The sequence below is a fragment of the Hyperolius riggenbachi genome, chromosome 5 (genome assembly GCF_040937935.1).
Source record: "Hyperolius riggenbachi isolate aHypRig1 chromosome 5, aHypRig1.pri, whole genome shotgun sequence".
Lineage (NCBI taxonomy): Eukaryota > Metazoa > Chordata > Amphibia > Anura > Hyperoliidae > Hyperolius > Hyperolius riggenbachi.
The window spans coordinates 42000587-42025979 of record NC_090650.1 but is presented as its reverse complement, the minus strand read 5'-3'; the positions used below and the strand labels follow the sequence as shown (position 1 = coordinate 42025979).

The 25393-nt window shown below is 44.1% G+C and overlaps 1 protein-coding gene across 1 annotated transcript in view; it reads left to right on the top strand.

Moving 5' to 3' along the window:
• Positions 1–25393, top strand: part of CUBN (cubilin) — a 298563-nt gene that overhangs the window by 72257 nt on the left and 200913 nt on the right. Inside the window, exons 21-22 of the mRNA XM_068238249.1 lie at positions 4011–4233; positions 6093–6232. Coding sequence (XP_068094350.1) covers positions 4011–4233; positions 6093–6232 — 363 coding nt within the window. The remainder of the gene's footprint in view (positions 1–4010; positions 4234–6092; positions 6233–25393) is intronic.

Here is a 25393-nt window from a genome sequence, read left to right as displayed (position 1 = left end):
GAATATTCACTGGACCACACACTGACTCCCTAACTTTAATCTCGCTGCACCCAGAATTCTGCGTAGTAGTCAAACTAGCTTGCAACTCCAAAACTGCAGAAAGACAGGTAAAAATAGCAGCAATACCTAGACGAGCCTCTAGGGGCAGGGCAGGAGATATTGTACAAGGCAATATTGACTCATCCAGAGTACAGGGTGGAGAGTCAGAACTTTCTTCAAAGCAAGAAAGGGACTCCCAAATGTCAGTGTGATTGGACATCGTTTTGTTATTCATGGTACAGGGCAGGCTCAGAGAAAGCGTCTCTGAATAAGGCAAAGAAGGCTCAGCATCCGATTCGCAAAACCGAAGCGCTGTCTCACTCTTAGATTCGGCTAACAATGTTGAATCCGAGGAGTCAGAACGCAAAACCTGCAAATCAAAATTCACTTTAGGTTGTGAAACTGATGCTTCCATAGCGCAAACCTCCGCGATCTGCGGAGCAGACTGCAAGGCATCTAGGACCGAAACACTGGAGCAACTGTCTCCAGGCAACGGGCCCTTACAGGTGAGAACAGGGTGAGACAGGGAATCATTTGCAGAAGAAATAGCGACATCAACAGGATAAACTTTATTAGGCATATTACTTTTACTTTTGACGCTGCACAGTCGAGAAACTTTCCCCATAGCAGGGTCACAGATGGAAGATCTCAAAGATCTGTTTCTAAATGACAAAGGATCCCACACATCCTTAAGGAAACCGGCAGACTCATGCCGATCACAATCTGCAGGAACATCCGAGAAACAGGCATCAGATCGCACAGATTCAAACTGCACACTGTCAGGAGAGAATCCTTCAGGATTCGCACAGGAATCAACCACAGCGGCATACTCATTGATTTCAGATTGCACAAAGTCAAGACTCTCATGCTTTACCCCAGAAAGGCAGGAACAATCATCCGACAACGATGTCTCTTTATTGGAATCAATTGGTTGGTGTGTGTGCAACTCATCCAAAATCGTTTGCCATACATAGATCACCAGATCCACATCATCCTTGTCACATTCATCGGAATCAATCAGAAGGTACATAGAATCAAGACAAGCATTCAAGACATTTTCGCTTTTTGCGATGTAAAAATCGCAAAAGGCTTTCCAATCAAAATCGAATTCTTCCAGCAAGGCCCCGATATCCCATGAAGCAAATGGGGGTTCAAACAGGCCAGTATCCAAATAATCTCCATAGGGGTGGAGTTCAGGAACAAGAACAGATTTTTTAACTGCTTTAATATAGTGTGCGATCCTACCTATAGCAGGATCCACATGAGCTTTGGATTGGGGCAAAAAAGCCGGAGACGGAACAACATCATTACAAACATCAATAGGGAGTGTTTTATTCCGATGCTTGCGTTTTTTAGTTTTTCTCTTTTTAGCCACTTTGCATGTCTGCTGTTTAAAACCTGAAGTGGCAACAGACAAATTGAACTGATTGTCATACTGAAAAGTTTTGCATGGAAGGGAAAGATCAGCTGACTTATCAGCAGCTACACACTCAATCAGAGCAGGTGGCAAGCCAGGCAGTTTAAACCAGTGAGAGAATATCACTGCAAGAAACTGATACAGATTACCATTCCAGGAATTGATTTTTAACAAATCATATGCCCAGGTGATCAAATCGTCTTTTAAGAGCACATAGGCAAAAAGAAGAGCCGACGTGGACGGATCAGAAATCTGAAAGGTGGGATTCAGACAAAACCTAACACATTCAGAAAGAAATTCCGCCTTGGTCTCTGAATTTAGCCTTTTAAAGCTCTTAAAGACACAGGACCCAAACTCGACAAAATCGTACAAATCAGAAATTCCGTCTACACTGGGGTTTTGGGTTTGGCTGGTCACTCTGTAACGATTGTGGAACTTTCCCCGTGATCAGCGCACAACGCGTGCGCTGACACGGTGGAAATCCTCCACAAGCGTATATTTGCAGGCACCCAGCAAAAGGTGCTACGCACCTGTAGAGGGAAATTCCTGTCGGCAGATGGCGCTGGGGAGTAAAGAGGAACCAATCCTCTGTACCTCCACAAGTGCCAGACAGGAATTGTACGAAGCGCAGAACGCAATCGCAAGAGAGGCGATTGCGAATGAGATTAAGCAAAGGGACAGGTTGTATGTGTGTGCGCCAATCCAGTCGCCACCCCGCGACCGCGCACACACACAACAGCAGATACGAAATAGGAACGCGATCGCGAGAGGTGCGATCGCCAGACGTGACACAAGGCAGATCAGAATAGAATACGAGGGTAGCAAAGGCACAGCAAATAATACAATAAGGAGATACGGAAAATAACAAACGCTAGCTAACCGCGAACACCGCACTCATTCGCAACAGTGCACGCGGTTATGCGCGATCTCCACGTGATAAGCACAATAGAGACAAGCACGCCTAACTAACCATTAACAGACAAACATGAAACAGAGGACGCGAGCGCTTGCTTAACGGTTACCTCACCGAGCCTCCAGCAAGCGTAGCGGACAAGACAGACACACGAAAACAGGGACAAACGAGAGATAGGATCCACAGCACTAGCGAAAAGTGGCTAGCGTGATCCAGGTACAGAGTAGCAGAACAGAAGGATCCCCAGCGCTAGCGAAAAGTGGCTAGCGCGATCCCAGAAGACAGAACAGAAGGATCCCCAGCGCTAGCGAAAAGTGGCTAGCGCGATCCCAGGAGACAGGACAAAAGGAGCCACAGCGCTAGCGAAAAGTAGCTAGCGCGATCCCAGGAGACAGAACAGAAGAGATAGCTGGTAGCAACCGCTGCACCAGCTATACTCCAAGAACAGAGATCAGAACCATTTCCTGTCCACCACCGCTGGGACAGGACAATGGCAACAGGCAATACAGATAATACAACCTGACTGGGCTAGAAGGGGAGCCTAAAGCAACCCCCAGGAATTAACTATACTAGATAGCAATGGCTGACACTCCAGCAGTGTCCATCAGGAACAGACCATGGAAAGGAAATGACCAGCAAAGCCTTCTGGGAAACATAAAGCTCTTATAGTGCCAGTCATCAAAGAAGGCAGGTAGGGGATTTGCATAACGAATGTATGCAAATTCCCCAGCAAGAGAACAGACCAGAAACTTGCAATGGAAAGACAGGTCTCTGTTCCAGAGACCTGCAGCCCACAGACTAGAGGAATGGACAAACAGCTGTCTGCCTGTGCAGCCAGCTGAGCGGATCATCACACATATATCCTATATAGGGTGATCCACCGTACCCTAATACAATTAGTATCTGCTATTTATTTCTAGCTGGTTCAATTTTATGATTACCGTATTTTTCGGCATATAAGACACACTTTTTCTCCCCCCAAAATGGAGAGAAAAAGTCACTGCATCTTATATGCCAAATACAGGGAGTCCCCGACTTACGAATGCCCACCGATGTGAGCCGCTGACCCGCCGTGATGTCAGTGACTCCCTGTATTGTCCCCATGTCTCCTCCGCTCCCCCCCCCCCCCCCCCCACGTGTTCTCATCAGCTCTTCCTGCATAAATGCTAGAAGCAGCAGCACAGCTCACCTAATCTATTGGGGACATCCTCTCTCCCTCACTGTTCCCCTAGTGTCTGCTGATCAGGTCATCAGCAGAAGCCGGCACTAGGGGAACAGGGAGGGAGAGGAGAGGTCTCTGATTCGGGTCCCGATAGATTAGGAGAGCGGTGCTGCTGCTGCTTCTACTTGTACACCTGAAGCTGAGGTCGACATGGGGAAGAGCGGAGCAGAAATTGGTGACAGAAGAAGACACATGGGGGACAGAAGGAGATATGGGGGATACAATAGGTACAAAAGGGGCACAAAAATTGGGGGAGAACATCTACAAGACACTCCTGCACCATGAACACCAGGTTTAGCATATCATTTTTCTCTGGTATTTTCCCTCTAAACCTAGGTGCGTCTTACGGTATATTCTGGAGCATCTTATATGCTAATAAATACGTTAATTCTGAATCCTTCTTCATTATCTCCATTCAGGTTGTGGAGGAACACTCACCAGCCCAGAAGGGGTCCTATCTAGTCCTGACAACCCTGCTTTGTACCCGCATGGTTTGCGCTGTACATGGATCATCTCCGTCCCACCTGGAAATCTAATACGGCTGTCATTCAATACATTCAACCTGGTGCAGAATTACGGCTGCCAAAATGAGTATTTGGAGATATATGACAATGCAACAGATGCCGTTGGGGACAAGATTAGGTATTTTGTTTTTGATCGTCTATTCAAAGAATTTGCTTGTAGAGGCTCAACCAAACTATCATGTCCTGGTGAGCGAATGGAGTAATAAGGCAAAATTGAGACAGATAGTTTTAAAGAAGTTGAAGAGGAACTTTAATTAACTTAATGTAATGAATTAAATAGCTTCCCTCCCTTCTGATGACTCATGCTGTCTGCTCATGCATGAGTTCAGTGACCTGACAGCATGAGTCATCAGAAGAGCTGAGAAGTCATCACATGGGAAACAGCAGGCTAGACTGAGCTACATTATACAATTAACATAGTCTAATTTTCCTGTACTTTTGTCTTCACAGAGGGAAGGAGAGTGTATTAGGGTAATATTAGGGTAACAGAGTAACCAAGCAGCTCAGGGTGACCCAAACTACTAGGAATGTATAGGGGGATAAAAGGAACCAAAAAGCCCTCCTACTAAAAAAGCAAAGCTTGGTGTAATTGCTTTCTTAAAACTGAAGGAAATTTGCAATAATTCAGTTATAAATGAACATTTATGGTTACCCACAATGCACACCTACTAAATATGCAAATTATCCCTTTTCGCCCTTGTTAAGCCAAGCAAGCATCCAGAACCGCTGGTTTATAGCAAGCCTATAGCTTTAAGTTTTACACAGCCATATCAAACCCACATGTAGACAGCCTGTTTCGGACTTTTGGTCCTCGTCAGTACATGGCAGGGATTGATAAGGTTGTATGAAATAGGGCTTGGACCAGTACAACAGAGTAACCAAGCAGCTCAGGGTGACCCAAACTACTACATTCCTAGTTAAACATTAAACACAGCATAAAACTAATAGGAAAAAATAAATGCTTTTGAAACTACTGGAGGGGTTAATACTGGAACGTCAAACCTCTACTCCACTCAGAAGCTAACTGATAAAATTGCAGGTGCCACACCAAAATTATCAGATTGACTTGAGCTGTACCTAGCTGTGTACCATAAAATCTTTGTTGTATTCAGAAGGGAAGCAGAAAACTTTATTTGTAATTAACTTAATTACATGACAATCTGATAATTTATACTGCAACCAGTAATGTTACCATTTAGCTTTAGTGAAGTGTAAATATGCCTTTAAATTACATTACATCAGTCTTTTTATATTTGTTTGTTTTACTGTGTTTAAAGCAGATTTGAGATGAAAAACTAACTATAACAAGTAACTTGTCTATATATCTTATCTAAAGCTGAGAGTGCCAAGGCACTGGAGAAGCCGTGGGCAAGGATTATTTAGTTTATAGGGAATTAGAGTATTAAAACAAACAAAAAAAAGGATTGGGCTTGAGTAATGCCCTATAAACTATATGAAAGGAACACAATTATGCAATGAGCAAAAGTTTATCTCGGATCCACTTTAATGTTTTTGAGCAAACATTTAATTTTTAGTTTCATGGCACTTTTAATTAGTTCCGCCTTACTAGGAAAAGTAGGTCATCTGACTCTTATTACGTGGTGTCATGAAATAAAGTAATAATAATAATTCCTTTTTTGCATAGCGCTTTTCTCCTGTCAGACTCAAAGCGCTTGCGAGGCAGCCACTAGAGCGCACTCAGTAGGCAGTAGCAGTGTTAGGGAGTCTTGCCCAAAGAACTCCTTACTGAATAGGTGCTGGCTTACTGAACAGGCAGAGCAGAGTTTCGAACCCCGGTCTCCTGTGTCAAAGGCGGAGCCCTTAACCATTACACTATCCAGCCACCCAGGTAGCTGTGATTGATTGGTTGCAGCCCTCACTAAGGTCAAGGAATGAGGCGGAGCCTTTGCTTCAGGACAGCATGGCTGCAGAGGGTTTAGTGAGCTGGTAAGAGAAACTCATCTTTATGTGTTACAGATACTGTGGACGATCCATCCATCCCTCCGTGACCAGCAGAGATAGCCGGATGTTTGTGCTGTTTGTCAGACCGTCCACAGCAGCCACGACAGAGGCTGGGAGCTTTTCTGCTTATTATATTTCAATCAATGCCTCTACAGGTAAGTTATTATTTTAATTATATTATTATTATTCATGGGTCTAGAATACCTGATCTTCAAGGAAGGCAAGAGCCAGGGGGCCTTTATAGTGTAGTACAGCCTTTCTCCACCTTTTATCCCCGGGGGAACCCTTTGAATAATGTTTGTATCTCAAGAAGCCATGACATTAGCGGAGAGAGTGGAGATTTTGTAGGAGGAATGGTCTTTAAAAGTGGCCCCGAGTCCATGTTTATTCCCTACAGTGCTGCTTATCATAAAACTAGTGCACGTTAGTATTTCTTATTATAGCTCCCACCAGGGGCGTAACAATAGACCCTGCAAGGGATGCAGCTGCAGGGGGGCCCAGAAGCTGCAGGGGACCCCATGGGGGGAGAAGTTTATTTTCCCTGTCCTGAGAGACTGACAACTAAAAGCACAGAGAGAAAAAGCTTTCTGCTCTCTGCACAATTGTTCTAATGAATGCATCTACTCAACTACTGATAAGAAATCATACAAAGATTTGTAGACAGTCCCTATTCAGTGTTCAACAGGGTCTTGTGTACAGTGCCCTACCCCCTTCCCAAGTGCTGTGTACTGTAGTGATGCTGCCAGAGGAGTCTGTATGTGTGGAAACATGAAACGGGTTTATGGCAGAAGTGAATGTAATTGATACAGAAAATGCTCCCAGTGCTTCACTGCTGTCTGTTTTTAACTGCATGGGGACAGCACATTCAAGTGCACCAGCCAAATGAATAACATTGGTTCTCAGTTTACCTGTGCAGAAAGTGAGGGGGGGGGGAGGGAACCCCCTCCAAAGTTTTGCAGAGGGGCCCAGTGATTTCTAGTTACGCCCCCTGGTTCCCACAATTATAATACTCCCATATAACAGTAGTCTTTATACTACTCCCTGTTATAGTACCCCTCATTGTACTGTTTACCTATTCTAGATCTTTTTATTAGAGTGCTCCTTATTATTCTTACCCAAATGTGCTGCTTTTCTTTACAATAACCCCTATTATAGTGTGCTCTGTTATACTCCCACCCTCTCCACAACCATTGGGGCGAGCATACGACTGAAGGGGACACAAATGTATTTTTGAAACTTTTGAAACTTTCTCAGCTCGCCGCTGTCACGGGAGGAAAAATGCCAGGGAACCCCTGCAAAGCCCTCATGGAGCCCTGGTTGAGAAAGCCTAGTGTAGTCTGTCAGAGAGTGGAATAAGGCAATGAAAGTTAATAAAAATGGTACTCAGAAACCCGGGTTCTAGTGTAGTGATTTTAGACCAGAAATGATGTACCGTAGGTGTAAAGCATATGAGGCTATACTCTCAAATGTGGGTTACCACTTTTCAGGCAGGAGGGGAATTTAGACCCGTCCCCTCTTGGGATTAAGATGTTGCTCTCTGTAGAAGTTGGAAAGATGGGGATAAACCCCTCCCACCAATGGTGGACACAGGAGCCCATATACAATTTTCTTTTTCTCCTGAGTTTTCTCCTAGGGCAGTGATGGCTAACCTTGACACTCCAGCTGTGACAAAACTACAAATCCCATCATGCCTTTGCCTCCCCGAGTTATGCTTAGAGCTGTCAGAGTATTGCAATGCCTCATGGGACTTGTAGTTCCACCACAGCTGGAGTGCCAAGGTTAGCCATCACTGTCCTAGGGGATACATTTTCATCTTCTAATTAAAGAAAAATAATCATCATTTTGCAAATGAAAAGTAGCAAAAAGTAGTGGGAAAAGGATTATCACAATTATTTTGAGCATTTTCTTGTTTGCTGGTGGTTTTATTGACAAGTTTGAAATTATCTCCTAGGAGAAAACAGAGGAGAGAAAGTTAATTGCATATGGGCCAGTATGTTGTAAAGGTAAAATAGAGGCGTCACGCTTGTTCTGAGATTTACAGCACCTGCTTGTGGTGTAGCAATAGGGGGTGCAGAGGGGTCCACTAGGGCCCTCCCTCAGCCACAGTATTACCTCTTTATTGGTCCTGTGCTGGTAATAATCACTTGTATAGATGCTTTAAATTGTAGCTATCATTAACAAACTTTTCCCCATCCCCTTCTTGCACCTCTGACAATGTGGTTGTCCGTGGCAGATTTTGTTGCACCGTATCAGTTATTATGTATAAGTGCTTTGGGGGGGGGGCATGTAACACTTGCCCCGGGGCCCATAGCTCCTTAACTACGCCACTGGCAGCTGCTGCTGTTTTCACTCCCTGAGGAAGTGGGCTAAGACCTACGAAACGAGTCACATTTTTTGGGAGTACATAATAAAATAATATTGATGATACATTTCTTGCTCACTCATCTATGGGGAGGTAAGTTTAAACTTCCCCTTCTTATATATAACTTTTATCATTTTAACGTATTTTAATCTGTTGGGCGCCTCTGTTTTACCTGTGTACAACAAGGCAAATAACTTAAAGGACTTACGAGGTGAAATGCCTAAAAAAAGTTCAGTATCTGTGTTTATTTAGTATCCACAGAGGACGCCATCCATGCCCTCCATTTACATGCGCTGGGTCCCCCGCTCTGATCCAGACGCCCGGTCGGCTCCCGACCCCACCACCTGGGTCGGGCTCCACATCTAAAATGGCCGCCGGAGCTGCACAGCTCTAGGGCTCCTCCCGCCTCGTTCTTGCTAAAGGCTGTCTCCTGTGCGTGGATCGGGGTACCTAGAGCTGTGCATCTGCACTTGCATCTATGTGGACTGCGCAGCTGCTGCAAGCTCCGGCGGCCATTTTAGATGTGGAATGAGAGCCTTACCCGGGCGGTGTGGTCGGGAGCTGACCGGGAGTCTGGATCAGAGCGGGGGACCCGGTACATGTAAACGGAGGGCGCGGATGGCGTCCTCCATGCATACTAAATAAACACAGGTACTGAACTTTACCTCGTAAGTCCTTTAAAGACCAAAATTGGAGCTCGCGCCCACACGTGTGCTATGGATACAGTCCAATCCCTCCTTCAATGTGTACCTCAAAACAAGCCAGAAAACAAGAGAGACATAGTGTAATGCTGTTTCAACAGTTTATATCACACCACCATATACCAATATATCCCAAAGAAATAGGCCAATCAAGTCCGTTGACAAACACCATCACCAGCCGACACCCAGATATCACAGCCTCTCACCCCCTGGTATTTCTGCACAAATCACAGACAGACCACAAGCGAATTACAGCTGTAATCACCACCACATAGAAATGACACTTCTCCTCCACATGTAACTATGGCCTCTCACCCTCTGCTGTCCAGATTATAAGACAACTAACAGCGCACAATGTCTCCACCGTTCACATCCACCTTTCCCATTACAGGATTTTCAATCCACCTCCAGTTGCTTTGGGGGTTTTCCTATCAAAATTAAAATCCCCAAATACACGCATTTAAGAACAAGCAGTTTCCCAGTATACCGACAGCTTTTATTGAGAGGCCCAACACATTTCATATGAGCATACGAGCATACTCATCAGTACTGATTAGCCTACATAGTTCACACATGGCATGATAACTTTCAACAGGACAGGTGCAGCTTGAAGTTTGACCAATCAAAACCCATCTCGGCGTCTTTGAACTGGTCCATTTTCTCACTCTATACATTTGCTTTAAAAAATAATGAATAATCCTACAGCAATTTGAAATCATTTAGTCAAGTCCTGTGTTATACATAGGAAAATGTGGATAAATCATTTACTTTTGGACAACTCTGGATTTGGTCATTCAGCATAACTATTTTTTTGTTTGTTTTCAATGTTTTTTTTATTGTGTTTTAAATTACCCTACTTATAACAGTTTATACAGTACGGTAATATTTAACAACAAAAATATGTAAAGAAAAAAAAACAGTGTTGTCTATTTTGTACATCAAGACAACTTTTGTTTTGTTTTTTATCTCTGAAACGTCGTAACTGGAGTTGTTTGTAAGTAGGGGACTGCCAGTATATTTAGACTTCTGCCTGCTTGGAGTTCTCTTAAAGAGGAACTGTAACCACGGATTGAGCTTCATCCCAATCACCCCAATCAGTAGCTGATATCCCCTTATTCCATTAGAACGCTTTAGCTTTTTCCCGAATAGATTATCAGGGGGATCTGTATAACTGTTATCGTGGTGAAACCCCTCCCACAGTGTGATGTCAGGCCCTAGGTCCTTACAGTTTCCTGTCTGTGAGCCTTGTTGCATTGTAGGAACTTACAGCTGTTTCCAACTGCCAAGCAACCAGTATCTCCTTCTGTATGTATATATATATATATATATATATATATATATATATATATATATATATATATACTAGCTGATGGCCCGGCGTTGCCCAGGTATGTATTTGGCTGGTGTCGGCTCCACCCACTTTTTTGAACCCTAGCACACAAACACATAATGACCAAGTTTGTGAGCTTTGGCATCAATAATTTGTATATTCCCATAGAAATTAAATAAATCAGACTAGCGGCTTGTGACTCCGCCCCTCTCCAGCATTTGAACCCAATCACCCAATGACCAACTGTAGCAAGCTTGAGGCATCTGCTATTAACAGTGTAAAAACGGCAGCAATTTAAAAATTCACCTTGAAAATCAACAGCTGAATTTTGATATTATAGGCTCCACCCACTTCCCTGAACATTAATCTCAGCCACCCAGTGACCATTTGCAGGGCCGGGCCGAGGCATAGGCTGGAGAGGCTCCAGCCTCAGGGCAGAGCGTAGGAGGGGAGCACAATTCATTCAGCTGTCATTCCTAATTGTGTATGAAGCAGAAAGAAATAAGAAAAGGGGATACATAGCAGTGACTGCAGGCCAGAGAACTAGATATTAACTGGTTCGGCCTATCAGGACGAGCTTTCTCGTCCAGATAGGCACTGCTGCTGTCGCCGCCTCGTGCGCGCGATCAGGCGTGCCCCCGCGTGCGCTCCCGCTGCCCGCCGCTAGCCCCCCGATCAGTGAATGGGAATATAATTCCCATTCACCGATCTAACTTCCCCGCAGAAATACCGACGCTTTCTCTCCAGAGAGCGCGGTATTTCTGCCCCCAGGAAACTCCCCAGCATTTTAGTTCCTGGATGCGAGATCGTTCGCATCCAGAACTTTTTTTACTGTAAATAGTAAACTGCACCCACATACATTTTTAATTAAAAAAAAAATATTATTTTACATTTAAAATTAGCAGTTTTCCTCCCACACCAAAAATTACCCACATACACTTTTTTTTATTAAAAAAAAAAAAATACAATTAAAAAAAAAAAAGAAAAACAACATAAATAGTTACCCAAGGGTCTGAACTTTTTAAATATGCACGTCAAGAGAATATGTTATTATATTATTTAAAATTATAAGCTTATAAATAGTGATGGACGCAAATTGAAAAAATGCACCTTTATTTCTAAATTAAATATCGGCACCATAAATTGTGATAGGGACATCGTTTAAATGGTGTAATAACCGGGACAGATGGGCAAATAAAATACATGCGTTTTAATTACGGTAGCGTATATTAATTTCAAACTATAATGGCCAAAAACTGAGAAATAATGATTTTTTTCCTTTTTTTTCTTATTCTTCCTGTTTCAAAGTATGAAGAAATGCACAACCCCACAAGGTAATCACTGATGTGCCCAGGCAAGCTCAATCACCACTTGAGCAGCAAACAGAAAGAAGAAGATGTAGCCGGCACCATCACTTGCTGTTTTACTTTTAATAAAGACCGTCATATGTATACAGATGACAAAGTATACAGGTAAAGCGACGTTTCAGAGCGTTCAGCCTGCTTCTTTCTCAAGCCATGACAGTCTCAAACTGCTACAACAATGCTCACATTTATATACAGCATCACATATTTAAACTAACCAATGACAAGGCTTTCAGACCTCACAAGCCAATCCCCGTCCGTTATGACAAAAACGGACCTGATAGGGAACTTATATGTATATATATTGACCAATGGTAAGTGTCACTGACCCTTGGAATGCGTCCACCCCACCTGGCATGCCGGCCTCGGTACAGCCTCCAGGTCACGTCAAGAAGATGGTAACTCCCCCTGGTCAGCGGACCTAGTGGGGAACATCCGGGCGGGACGAAAACGTAACGTCAGAGCGTTACCAGGGAGACGCGAGGGAAGCGCACGGAGATCTCTGTGTACTTCCTGAATGCGGAAAAGATGACGTCACTGCGTGCGCCGGCTGGTCACGTGGAAACAATCCACCAATCAGCCGGCCCTGCGTCTCCCTGAATGGCAACAGCGGCGCCGAGCTGGCCGCGTTGCCATAGAGATGTAAAAGAGGCTGCAGCAGCAAGACCAGAGGGGGCAGGCGCACATACACATGCAGAGAGGCATCATACTGCAGAGGCAGATATAGGCACCAATTCACAGCACAGTGGGAAACACATTCAGAAATATAAACATCGCAATAGATGCATAACATATAGACCACACATAACAAGGAACATAAGTAGTAATGTATTATAGATAACAGAATAGGTTATATGAATGGTGTTAAATCATATTCACGATTCATACCACGGGGTTCTAGGGTGTCCAAAGTGCGAATCCAGAAAGCCTCACGGAGCAGCAGACGTCTGTTTCTGTCACCACCACGTTTTAATAAGGACACACTGTCAATAATTTGACAGCGTAGCTGGCTAACAGTATGTTTACACTGAGCAAAATGACAGGCAACTGGTTGGTCCATGAGGCATTCCCGGATTGCATGCTTGTGTGCTGACAGTATAACTTTACATTTTTGAGTGGTCTCTCCTACATATACGAGGCCACATGGACATTTTAAAATGTACACTACATATTTGGAGTCACAATTATAGATACCCCTAATGTGATATTTTTTACCTGATCTAGGGTGATTGAAGACATCACTTCTGATGACTGAGTTGCAGTGGACACAGTTAAGGCAGGGGTACATGCCTCTTCTAGATCCCTCAGGGGGCCTAACAAGTGACCCCATTTCAGCATGGGTCAGTTGATCCCTCAAAGTGGGAGCCCTTTTATACGAAAAAAGGGGAGGGGTATGGAATTCAGGGACCTGGGGAAATGCCTGGCCTAAAGAAGGCCAATGTTTTTTAACTAAACGTGCTATGTCCACACTAAGGACATTATATTGGGTAACAAAGGGAATGCGATTAGCAGCATCTCTCCCAGGTCTCTTGGATGTGCACACAGCCGTCCTGCGAGCCTCTGCAACCAAGTCCTCAGGGTAATGTCTAGCTAAGAATTTCTGTGACATCTCATTAAACCTAATTTCTCTCTGCCTGTCATCACCCACTATGCGACTGACCCTTCTGAATTGGGACCTGTATGACAGGATAGCATTCCTGTCAGTGGGCTTAACATATAGATCAGTGTGAAGAGAACCATCAGACAACATTACCAAAGTATCTAAGAAATTAATTTGTTGTTCATCGCAGTGAAGCACAATCCTCAATAGCTCCACAATAAATCTGATCTGATACTCATCAAAATCAGAGGCAGTAAATAGTGCATGCTGGACAGCCTCCAATCTCCTGTTTAAAAAATATGCCCTTTGTTGGCTACGGTATATTGATGATGTGTTTTGCGTGTGGGCGGGGCCGCGTTGGACCCTTGATCAATTTGTGGGTGAATTGCATGTACAGTGTGAACCCATCAGACTCACATCTCACTGCGATGAACAACAAATTAATTTCTTAGATACTTTGGTAATGTTGTCTGATGGTTCTCTTCACACTGATCTATATGTTAAGCCCACTGACAGGAATGCTATCCTGTCATACAAAAGCTTTCATCCTACTAACACCATTAGGTCCATACCTAGGTCCCAATTCAGAAGGGTCAGTCGCATAGTGGGTGATGACAGGCAGAGAGAAATTAGGTTTAATGAGATGTCACAGAAATTCTTAGCTAGACATTACCCTGAGGACTTGGTTGCAGAGGCTCGCAGGACGGCTGTGTGCACATCCAAGAGACCTGGGAGAGATGCTGCTAATCGCATTCCCTTTGTTACCCAATATAATGTCCTTAGTGTGGACATAGCACGTATAGTTAAAAAACATTGGCCTTCTTTAGGCCAGGCATTTCCCCAGGTCCCTGAATTCCATACCCCTCCCCTTTTTTCGTATAAAAGGGCTCCCACTTTGAGGGATCAACTGACCCATGCTGAAATGGGGTCACTTGTTAGGCCCCCTGAGGGATCTAGAAGAGGCATGTACCCCTGCCTTAACTGTGTCCACTGCAACTCAGTCATCAGAAGTGATGTCTTCACTCACCCTAGATCAGGTAAAAAATATCACATTAGGGGTATCTATAATTGTGACTCCAAATATGTAGTGTACATTTTAAAATGTCCATGTGGCCTCGTATATGTAGGAGAGACCACTCAAAAATGTAAAGTTATACTGTCAGCACACAAGCATGCAATCCGGGAATGCCTCATGGACCAACCAGTTGCCTGTCATTTTGCTCAGTGTAAACATACTGTTAGCCAGCTACGCTGTCAAATTATTGACAGCGTGCCCTTATTAAAACGTGGTGGTGACAGAAACAGACGTCTGCTGCTCCGTGAGGCTTTCTGGATTCGCACTTTGGACACCCTAGAACCCCGTGGTATGAATCGTGAATATGATTTAACACCAGTCATATAACCTATTCTGTTATCTATAATACATTACTACTTATGTTCCTTGTTATGTGTGGTCTATATGTTATGCATCTATTGCGATGTTTATATTTCTGAATGTGTTTCCCACTGTGCTGTGAATTGGTGCCTATATCTGCCTCTGCAGTATGATGCCTCTCTGCATATGTATGTGCGCCTGCCCCCTCTGGTCTTGCTGCTGCAGCCTCTTTTACATCTCTATGGCAACGCGGCCAGCTCGGCGCCGCTGTTGCCATTCAGGGAGACGCAGGGCCGGCTGATTGGTGGATTGTTTCCACGTGACCAGCCGGCGCACGCGGTGACGTCATCTTTTCCGCATTCAGGAAGTACACGGAGATCTCCGTGCACTTCCCTCACGTCTCCCTGGTAACGCTCTGACGTTACGTTTTCGTCCCGCCCGGATGTTCCCCACTAGGTCCGCTGACCAGGGGGAGTTACCATCTTCCTGACGTGACCTGGAGGCTGTACCGAGGCCGGCATGCCAGGTGGGGTGGACGCATTCCAAGGGTCAGTGACACTTACCATTGGTCAATATATATACATATAAGTTCCCTATCAGGTCCGTTTTTGTCATAACGGACGGGGATTGGCTTGTGAGGTCTGAAAGCCTTGTCATTGGTTAGTTTAAATATGTGATGCTGTATATAAATGTGAGCATTGTTGTAGCAGTTTGAGACTGTCATGGCTTGAGAAATAAGCAGGCTGAACGCTCTGAAACGTCGCTTTACCTGTATACTTTGTCATCTGTATACATATGACGGTCTTTATTAAAAGTAAAAGAGCAAGTGATGGTGCCGGCTACATCTTCTTCTTTCTTATTCTTCCTGTTAAAATGCATTTACAGTAAAGTGGCTCTTAGCAAAATGTACCCCCCAAAGAAAGCCTAATTGGTGCTGGAAAAAACAAGATATAGATTCATTGTGATAAGTAGCAATAAAGTTATAGGCAAATTAATGGGAGGTGAACGTTGCTCGGATGCATGAGATTTTCGGCACTGCGGTGCTGAACCGGTTAAGGTGTTGGGGAGGTTGTGGGCCCTGTGGCCCTCATAGTCTAATAGCAATCAGTGTGTGACGGCTGGGGTGGGAGGGATGGGGGGTGCACTTTGGTGTCTCAGCCTTGGGTGCTGGAGGACCTTGTCCCTGCTCTGACCATTTGGGCAAAGTTTGAAAACCTGCCATTAACAGTGTAAGAAGGCCTGCAGTTTATATTTTCCCAGTGAAATTTGTTTTTGGCTCTGCCCACGTTTTGTAACCTGGACAAACAGTCACTCAATGACCAAGTTTGTGAGCTTTCGGGTCCATTGCATCAATAAAAACAAATCTGATTGGCTGTGTGTGGCGCCGCCCCCTTTTCTGAATTTGAACCCCAGTGACCCAATGACTAACTGTACCAGGTTTGAGGCTTGTGTCATTAACAGTGCAAGAATGGCAGCAATTTTAATTTAATTTAATATTCCCCTTGAAAATTAACAGGTCGATTCGCTTTTTTAGGCTCCACCCAATTTTCTGAATAATAATCCCAGTCACCCAGTAACCAACTGTGCAAAGTTTGAGAACCCTGCCATTAACAAATCTGTTTTTGACTCCACCCAGTTTTTGTAACCTTGACACACAGTCACTCAAAGACTGTGAATAGAAGCAGTTTATCCAGCAAAGAAATCTGATTAGCTGTTTGTGGCTCCGCCCCTTTAGTGAATTTGAACCCCAGTCACTTAATGACCGAATGCTGCATGTTTGAGGCCTCTGCCATTAACAGTGTAAGAATGGCAACAGTTTCAATATTCCCCTTAAAAATCAATAGGTGAATTTTGAGTGGCTGTTGTAGGCTCCACCCACTTTCCTGAATATTAATCCCAGTCATCCAGTGATCAACTGTGTCAAGTTTGAGAACCCTGCCAATAACAGAATGGCTGAAATCAATCTAACAAATCTGATTGGCTGTTTGTGGCTCCACCCCTTTAGTAAATGTGGACCCCAGTCACCAAATGACTGCCTGTATCAGGTTTGAGGCCTCTGCCATTAACAGTGTGAGAATGGTAGCAATGTAAATGTTCCCCTTGAAAAATCAACAGGGGAATTTTGATTGGCTGTTGTAGCCTCCACCCACTTTCTAAATATGAATCCCAGTCAGTCACCCAGTGGCCAACTGTGTCAAGTTTGGGAACCCTGCCATTAACCTCCCTGGCGGTATGAATCGTGCAGCTGCGCGGCCGCGGGAGCGTTTTTCTCACTTTTTTTTTTGTAAGCATGTAGCTAGCTTAGCGCTAGCTACATGCTTCCCCCCTCCCCGCCAGGTCCGCCCGTCCCCTCCGATTGCCGCCGGCGCCGCTTGCCCATAAGGAAATCCCGTTCTGAACGGGATTTCCTTGTGGGCTTCCCCCGTCGCCATGGCGACGAACGGAGTGACGTCATCGACGTCGTGACGTCACAGGGAATCCCGATTGGCCAGGCAAGGGGTATGCGGGGGGGCCCATGTATCGCGGCGGGTAGCGGCGCATCGGTGGCGATCGCAACAAACACGCAGCTAGCAAAGTGCTAGCTGCGTGTTTGAAAAAAAAATGATGCAAATCGGCCCAGCAGGGCCTGAGCGGCACCCTCCGGCGGCTTACCCGGGGACACGGGGTTACCGCTAAGGAGGTTAACAGTGTAAGAATGGTTGCAGTTTATATTTTCCCATGTTAAAAATGTAGTTGTTGGCGCCACCCACTTTTTCTAGCCTTGACATACAGTCACTCAATTACCAAGTTTAGGACCTTTGGTGTCCTTGGTATAAACAATTTGTATATTCCCATTGAAATTAATCAAAACTGATTGGCTGTTTGTGGCTCCGCCCCCTTTCTAAATTTGAGCCACAGTCACCCAGTGACCAACTGTACCAGGTTTGAGGCATCTGCAATTAACAGTATAAGAATGGCACCGATTTAAATATTACCCTTGAAAATTAAAAGGTGAATTTTGATTGCCTGTGGTAGGCTCCACCCATTTTCTAAATATTGATCCCAGTCACCCAGTGGCCAACTGTGTCAAGTTTGGGAACCCTGCCATTAACAGTGTAAGAATGGTTGCAGTTTATATTTTCCAATGTTAAAAATTTAGTTGTTGGCGCTGCCCACTTTTTCTAACCTTGACATACAGTCACTCAATTACCAAGTTTACGACCTTTGGTGTCCTTGGTATCAACAATTTGTATATTCCCATTGAAATTAATCAAATCTCGTTGGCTGTTTGTGGCTCCTCCCCCTTTCTGAATTTGAAACCCAGTGACCAACTGTACCAAGTTTGAGGCATCTGCTATTGACAGTTTAAGAGTAGCAGCGATTTAAATATTACCTTTGAAAATCAACAGGTGAATTTTGATTGGCTGTTGTAGGCTCCACCCATTTTCTTGAATATTAATCCCAGTCACCCAGTGACCAACTGTGCAAAGTTTGAGAACTTTGCCATTACCGTGTAAGAATGGCTACAGTTTATATTTGACCAGTGAATTTTGTTTTTGGCTCCGCCCACTTTTTGTAACCTGGACACACAGTCACTCAATGACCAAAGTTTGTGAGCTTTCAGGATCCTGGCATCAAAAATGTGTGAATGGAAGCAGTTTATTAAGCAAAGAAATCTGATTGGCTGTTTGTGGCCCAGCCCCTTTAGTGAATTTGGACCCCAGTCTCCCAATGACTGACTGTAGCAAGTCTGAAGCCTCTGCCATATACGGTGTAAGAATGGCAGCAGTTTAAATATTCTCCTTGAAAATCAATAGGTGAATTTTGATTGGCTGTTGTAGGCTCCACCCATTTTCCTGAATCTTAATCTCCTTCACCCAGTGACCAAGTGTGCCAAGTTTGAGAACCCTGCGATTAACAGTCTACGAATGGCTGCAGTTTACATTTTCCCATTAAAAATAAACGGCTGAAATTTGATTGGCTGTTTTATGCTCCGCCCACTTTCCCTGGATTTGTAACCAACTGTGCCAAGTGTGGGAACTCTGGCTTGATTACTGTGAGAATGGCAGCCTTTTACATTTTTTCTATTGACATGAATGCGTGAAATCTGATTTGCTGTTTGTAGCTCCGCCCAGGTAAGCAGGGGGGGGGGGGGGGGGGGCGTGAGACCCCCAGAACATATCATCCCAGGTAGTAAGGGATCTGTATACCAAGTTTCGCTCAAATTGGTCAAGCCGTTTTCGAGTGTTCGACACGCGCAGACACACACACACACTTTATCATATTTTAGCCTATCGCATTGTTAGGGGTTGTGGTTAAAAATAATGGTAGTTGGTGCTGTTTTTTCATGTCTTCCAGCAGTAAAGATGATTACATGCAGGCTGATTGTGGATCAAACAATATGAACACAATACATGACGAATAGCAATCATTTCTTTATTTCTCTTTTATTTTTTAACTTCTCACTTTGCAATGTATTAATTTATTTTTTCCCCCTTTTTCGCTTTTCTTAAAGTTAGAAACAAGCGATGAAAGTAACAGCTAGTCAGTGATAAGCTAGTGGCATTACAAGTGGGAGAACGTGTACAGTATGAGACATGCCAGGCTGGTGCTGTGTAACTGATGTGGCTGTTTGGTTTTGGCATCCCCAGCGCACGCCTTGTATAGGGCCTTTGTGCTTGCTTTCTTTCTTATTCATTGCCAGACCAGAATCCTTTGCAGCAAGTGTGGGCCAACCTTAGGCGCTGGCTTCCAGGAATCTGGGTCCTCGCTGCCCGCGGTCTTGTCGTCAGACAGAAATATGGATTCAGTTATTTTTCTGCAAACCTGGCCAACTTGAAATAGATCCCTGACTGTTCTGCATCTGACTAGGACTCTGGGAACGATTCCTGCAGAGGAAAATATGTATAAAAAAAACACAGCGGGATTTGTGTATTTTCTAATTTAGATTTCCATAAGATGACTCATGAGGAAAAATGCAGAGTAAGGTACATAAAGTTAACATTTCCTGCAGCCTATAGCTGAAAGTCCAGTATTAGTCAATGTATATTATGACATAAGTACAAATATTTGTGTGAAAAAAGAAGGTGTTATTCACCTGCTTGCAATAACAAAACCCTAACACTAACAGCAACAGATTACTTAAACCTATCACTAACCTCGACAGATTACCTAAAGCTAACACTAACCTCGACAGATTACCTAAAGCTAACACTAACCTCGACAGATGACCTAAAGCTAACACTAACTTCGACAGATTACCTAAACATAACACTAACCTCGACAGATTACCTAAACATAACACTAACCTCGACAGATTACCTAAACATAACACTAACCTCGACAGATTACATAAAGCTAACACTAACCTTGACAGATTACCTAAACCTAACCTCGACAGATTACCTAAACCTAACATTAACCTCGACAGATTACCGAACCCTAACACTACCCTTGACAGACTACCTAAATTTAACACTACCCTTGACAGACTACCTAAATTTAACACTACCCTTGACAGACTACCTAAACCTAACACTTACCTTGACAGATTACCTAAATCTAACAATAACCTCGACAGTTTACCTAAACCAAGCTTACCAAGCAGGCCTAAGAGCGGTTTCCTTCTTTCTGAGAGAATCCTACCCGGACATACCCGAACACAATCAATTTTTGATTGATATGTTGGAGTTGGTGCTCACTGAGAACTTTTTTCTTTTTGAGGGTAGACCTTATCACCAGGTGGCTGGGACGTCAATGGGGGCGGCGTGTGCGCCGGCCTATGCATGCCTCCATCTTGGGTACTGGGAGAGGAGGGATGTTTATACTATGGAGCAGTTCCGGCGCCACGTTGCCCTCTGGATAAGATTTATTGACGATGTGCTGGTGGTGTGGAAGGGTGGAATAGCCGAGCTGGAGGTTTTTATTGATAGTTTAAATGCTAATGATAAGAATATTAAACTTACCTATACGTGTGATGCTAGAGAGCTACCGTTTCTGGACCTAAGAATTGCGGTCAGGGAGGGACGCTTGGTAAGTACCACGTATAGAAAGCCAACAGCCGGCAACACCATCCTCCACGCCGCCAGCCATCATCCCTACCACCTGGTGAGAAATATCCCTTATGGTCAGTTCCTCCGTTTAAGGAGGAACTGTACCACTGAGGAGGATTTTAATTCTGAAGCCCGTGAATTGTATGGACGCCTCAGGGAACGTGGATATTCCCACAGAACCTTGAGGAGATGTCTTCAGAGAGCAAGGAGACGGGATCGTGAATCTCTCCTTGTAGATGGTGAAAGGGATGGATCGGACACTGAGAGAAAGGTGGGAATAGTGACCCAATAAGGCTCCCATTGGAGCTCTCTGAGAGATTGCCTGACAAAACTGTGGCCAATTCTACTGGCATCACCTGATATAGCAGAAATCGTGAGACCATATCCCACGATGACAGCTAAACGGGCACACAACCTAAAAGATCATTTGGTCAGTTCCGAATTTTTCAGTAAGCGGTCAGAGGAAGAAAAAAAGAACTGGCTCTCTGCCACCCCCCCTCCAAAAGGTATGCATCGCTGTGGGAGATGTAAGGTCTGCCCCTTTGTACATAAAACCGGGACATTTTGGGACTCTAAGCATGAAAAAGAGTATAACATTAATGCATTTATGAACTGTGAGACCACTGGGGTAGTATACATGGTTACCTGCCCCTGTGGCCTACAGTACATCGGGATTACCACACGAGCCTTTAAGGCTCGGATATTGGAGCACATCTCCAATGTTGGCAACAAAAATGAAAATTGTAAAGGTCCTTTGAGAAAGCACTACCAGCAGCACCATGGAGGCTCCTTCGGGGGAAGTCTTGTAAAGGTCTTGGTTTCTAGAAAGAATGGAGCAAGGAAAACTAATCTGGAAAAGGAACTGTGCCGCGTAGAGACTATGTGGATATATAAGTTGGGGACACTGTCCCCATTAGGTTTCAATTCTGAGATGGACTTCTCCGTATTTTTGAACTAACTGACTAAGTGGTGACAGCAGAGTTCCCCTTTAAAGATCAAAAAGGGGAAAAAAAGAGAAAAGGGAGTAGGATATATGTGAGTGTGGTTGACTGGTAGTGCATGATATATGTGTATGGTATTTCCTGGAGAGGAAAGTCATCTGCATGTTTACATGTCTAAAACTACGATCATGGGTATTACCAGCCATATACAGTGGTGTGAAAAACTATTTGCCCCCTTCCTGATTTCTTATTCTTTTGCATGTTTGTCACACTTAAATGTTTCTGCTCATCAAAAACCGTTAACTATTAGTCAAAGATAACATAATTGAACTCAAAATGCAGTTTTAAATGATGGTTTTTATTATTTAGTGAGAAAAAAAACTCCAAATCTACATGGCCCTGTGTGAAAAAGTGATTGCCCCCCTTGTTAAAAAATAACTTAACTGTGATTTATCACACCTGAGTTCAATTTCTGTAGTCACCCCCAGGCCTGATTACTGCCACACCTGTTTCAATCAAGAAATCACATAAATAGGAGCTATCTGACACAGAGAAGTAGACCAAAAGCACCTCAAAAGCTAGACATCATGCCAAGATCCAAAGAAATTCAGGAACAAATGAGAACAAAGTACTGTAATTGAGATCTATCAATCTGGTAAAGGTTATAAAGCCATTTCTAAAGCTTTGGGACTCCAGCGAACCACAGTGAGAGCCATTATCCACAAATGGCAAAAACATGGAACAGTGATGAACCTTCCCAGGAGTGGCTGGCCGACCAAAATTACCCCAAGAGCGCAGAGAAAACTCATCCGAGAGGCCGCAAAAGACCCCAGGACAACATCTTAAGAAGTGCAGGCCTCACTTGCCTCAATTAAGGTCATTGTTCATGACTCCACCATAAGAAAGAGACTGGGCAAAAACGGTCTGCATGGCAGATATCCAAGGCGCAAACCATTTTTAAGCAAAAAGAACATTAAGGCTCGTCTCAATTTTGCTAAAAAAACATCTCAATGATTGCCAAGACTTTTGGGAAAATACCTTGTGGACCAACAAGACAAAAGTTGAACTTTTCGGAAGGTGCTTGCTGTGATAGATGGAACCATGAATTCTACTGTCTACCAAAAAATCCTGAAGGAGAATGTCCGGCCATCTGTTTGTCAACTCAAGCTGAAGCGATCTTGGGTGCTGCAGCAGGACAATGACCCAAAACACACCAGCAAATCCACCTCTGAATGGCTGAAGAAAAAAAAAATGAAGACTTTGGAGTGGCCTAGTCAAAGTCCTGACCTGAATCCTATTGAGATGTTGTGGCATGACCTTAAAAAGGCGGTTCATGCTAGAAAACCCTCAAATAAAGCTGAATTACAATTCTGCAAAGATGAGTGGGCCAAAATTCCTCCAGAGCGCTGTAAAAGACTCGTTGCAAGTTATCGCAAACGCTTGATTGCAGTTATTGCTGCTAAGGGTGGCCCAACCAGTTATTAGGTTCAGGGGGCAATTTCTTTTTCACACAGAGCCATGTAGGTTTTGAGTTATTTTTCTCACTAAATAATAAAAACCATCATTTAAAACTGCATTTTGTGTTCAATTATGTTATCTTTGACTAATAGTTAACGGTTTTTGATGAGCAGAAACATTTAAGTGTGACAAACATGCAAAAGAATAAGAAATCAGGAAGGGGGCAAATAGTTTTTCACACCACTGTATATTTCATGCTTCATTTGGACTCTATAATTAATATGTTGGCTGAAAAATGAAAGAGAAGAAATAATAAGAGTTACTATCATTTTACTTCTTAAATAAAATGGATACTAAGAACTATCCTCCTTTAAAATCCGTATAGTCTGTTTGGCTAGCTCCTTGTAAATAATATATCTGGAGGACTTTGAGCTGGAGGGGATGATTACAAGCAATGAACGCTGTTTGGGAAAAGAAGTTGTACTTTTCCATGAACAAAGATGGCCGCTGTGGGACCGTCATGTGATGAGGCTGGAGAATATAAAAAAGCCATCTGGATGTCTAACCACTCCCCCTGACGTCACTCTGAGGAAGCCAAATTGATTGGTGAAACATGTAAGTGGGAGGAGTCCCAGGAGGACGGCCTCGTTCACCACCAGGAACACAGGAGCGCTCGATCCCCGCTGTGATGCTACATTTCCCAGTAGGAAGTGGGTAGATCGCGCTCACCGCTACTATCAGACCACACCAGTCTCAGGAGGCGCAACAGCGTGATATATGGGAACGGCAAACCAGGTGAAATCAGCGCACAGCCACCGTGGACCGCAGAGTGTTGGGGACCTGCGGACGTCCGGAGGTGTAAGTGATTTTCAGCCTGCAGATTCACCAGGAATACAAGTAAGCTGCCGTTTTGCTTCTAATACAAAAGATATCCCAAAATGTGCTTTCTGTGGAGGAGAATGTTACGCGTAAGGACTGGAAGTGTATCCAACCTGTGCTTCTTCTAACAAGGAACTTTCTTTCTTTCTTTTTTTTGAGTGCACTCAAGGGTTGAACTATCCAGCATCTTGCTAGTTGCAATTTTTGGCACATTCTCTCACCTCTATTACGAGGTCAAAACCCACGTTAAAGCCATCAGCTGTGTCTTAAAGGGGACAATCACATATACTCATTAGTTGCAAGACCCTATATCTAGAATTGCTGCAGCATTCTAACTAGTTTAATTGAGTGTGGTCTGAATGTGGTATGCGGATGTATGTGTGGAGGGGAGACTGAGGCACCCTGGGATCCTCATTTTTTAAGTGATTTTAATTGTTTGTTGATTACTGTGAATAGGTCCATAATAAAGTTATTTTGTATTTTTGGAATCATGTTGAGGCCCTGCTTTCTAACTTTTTCGCTCTGTGGTTAATAAGTTTACCTAAACCTAACAATAACTTCAACAGATTACCGAAACCTAACACTGCTCTTGACAAATTACCTAAATTTAACACTAACCTCGATAGATTACCAGAATCTAACACAAACCTTGACATATTGCCCGAACTTAACACTAACCTCGACACTATGTGCTGCCGTAATTTGAAAACTCCTTGACCAATTTCAACAAAACTTGGTATACAGATCCCTTACTACCTGGGATGATATGTTCTGGGGGTCTTGCGTCACCCCTGCACATCTGGGTGGAACCACAAAAAGCCAATCAGATTTTACCCATTCATGTTAATGAAAAAAAATGTAAAAGGCTGCTATTCCCACAGCAATAAAGTCAGAGTCCCCACTCTTGGCACAGTTGGTCACTTGGTGACCGAGGGGAAAAATTCAGGGAAAGTGGGTGGAGCATAAAACAGCCAATCAGATTTGTTTCATTTCAATGGGAAATTTTAAATTATTGATGCTGAGAAACCCGAAAGCTCACAAATGTGGTCATTAACCTGCTGAGCGGTCTGGACGAGCTCAGCTCGTCCAACACCGCCAGAGGCTGCCGCTCAGGCCCTGCTGGGCCGATTTTGATGAAATAAAAAGCAGCACACGCAGCCGGCACTTTGCCAGCCGCGTGTGCTGCCTGATCGCCGCCGCTCTGCGGCGATTCGCCGCGAGCAGCGGCGAAAGAGGGTCCCCCCAGCCGCCTGAGCCCAGCGTAGCCGGAACAA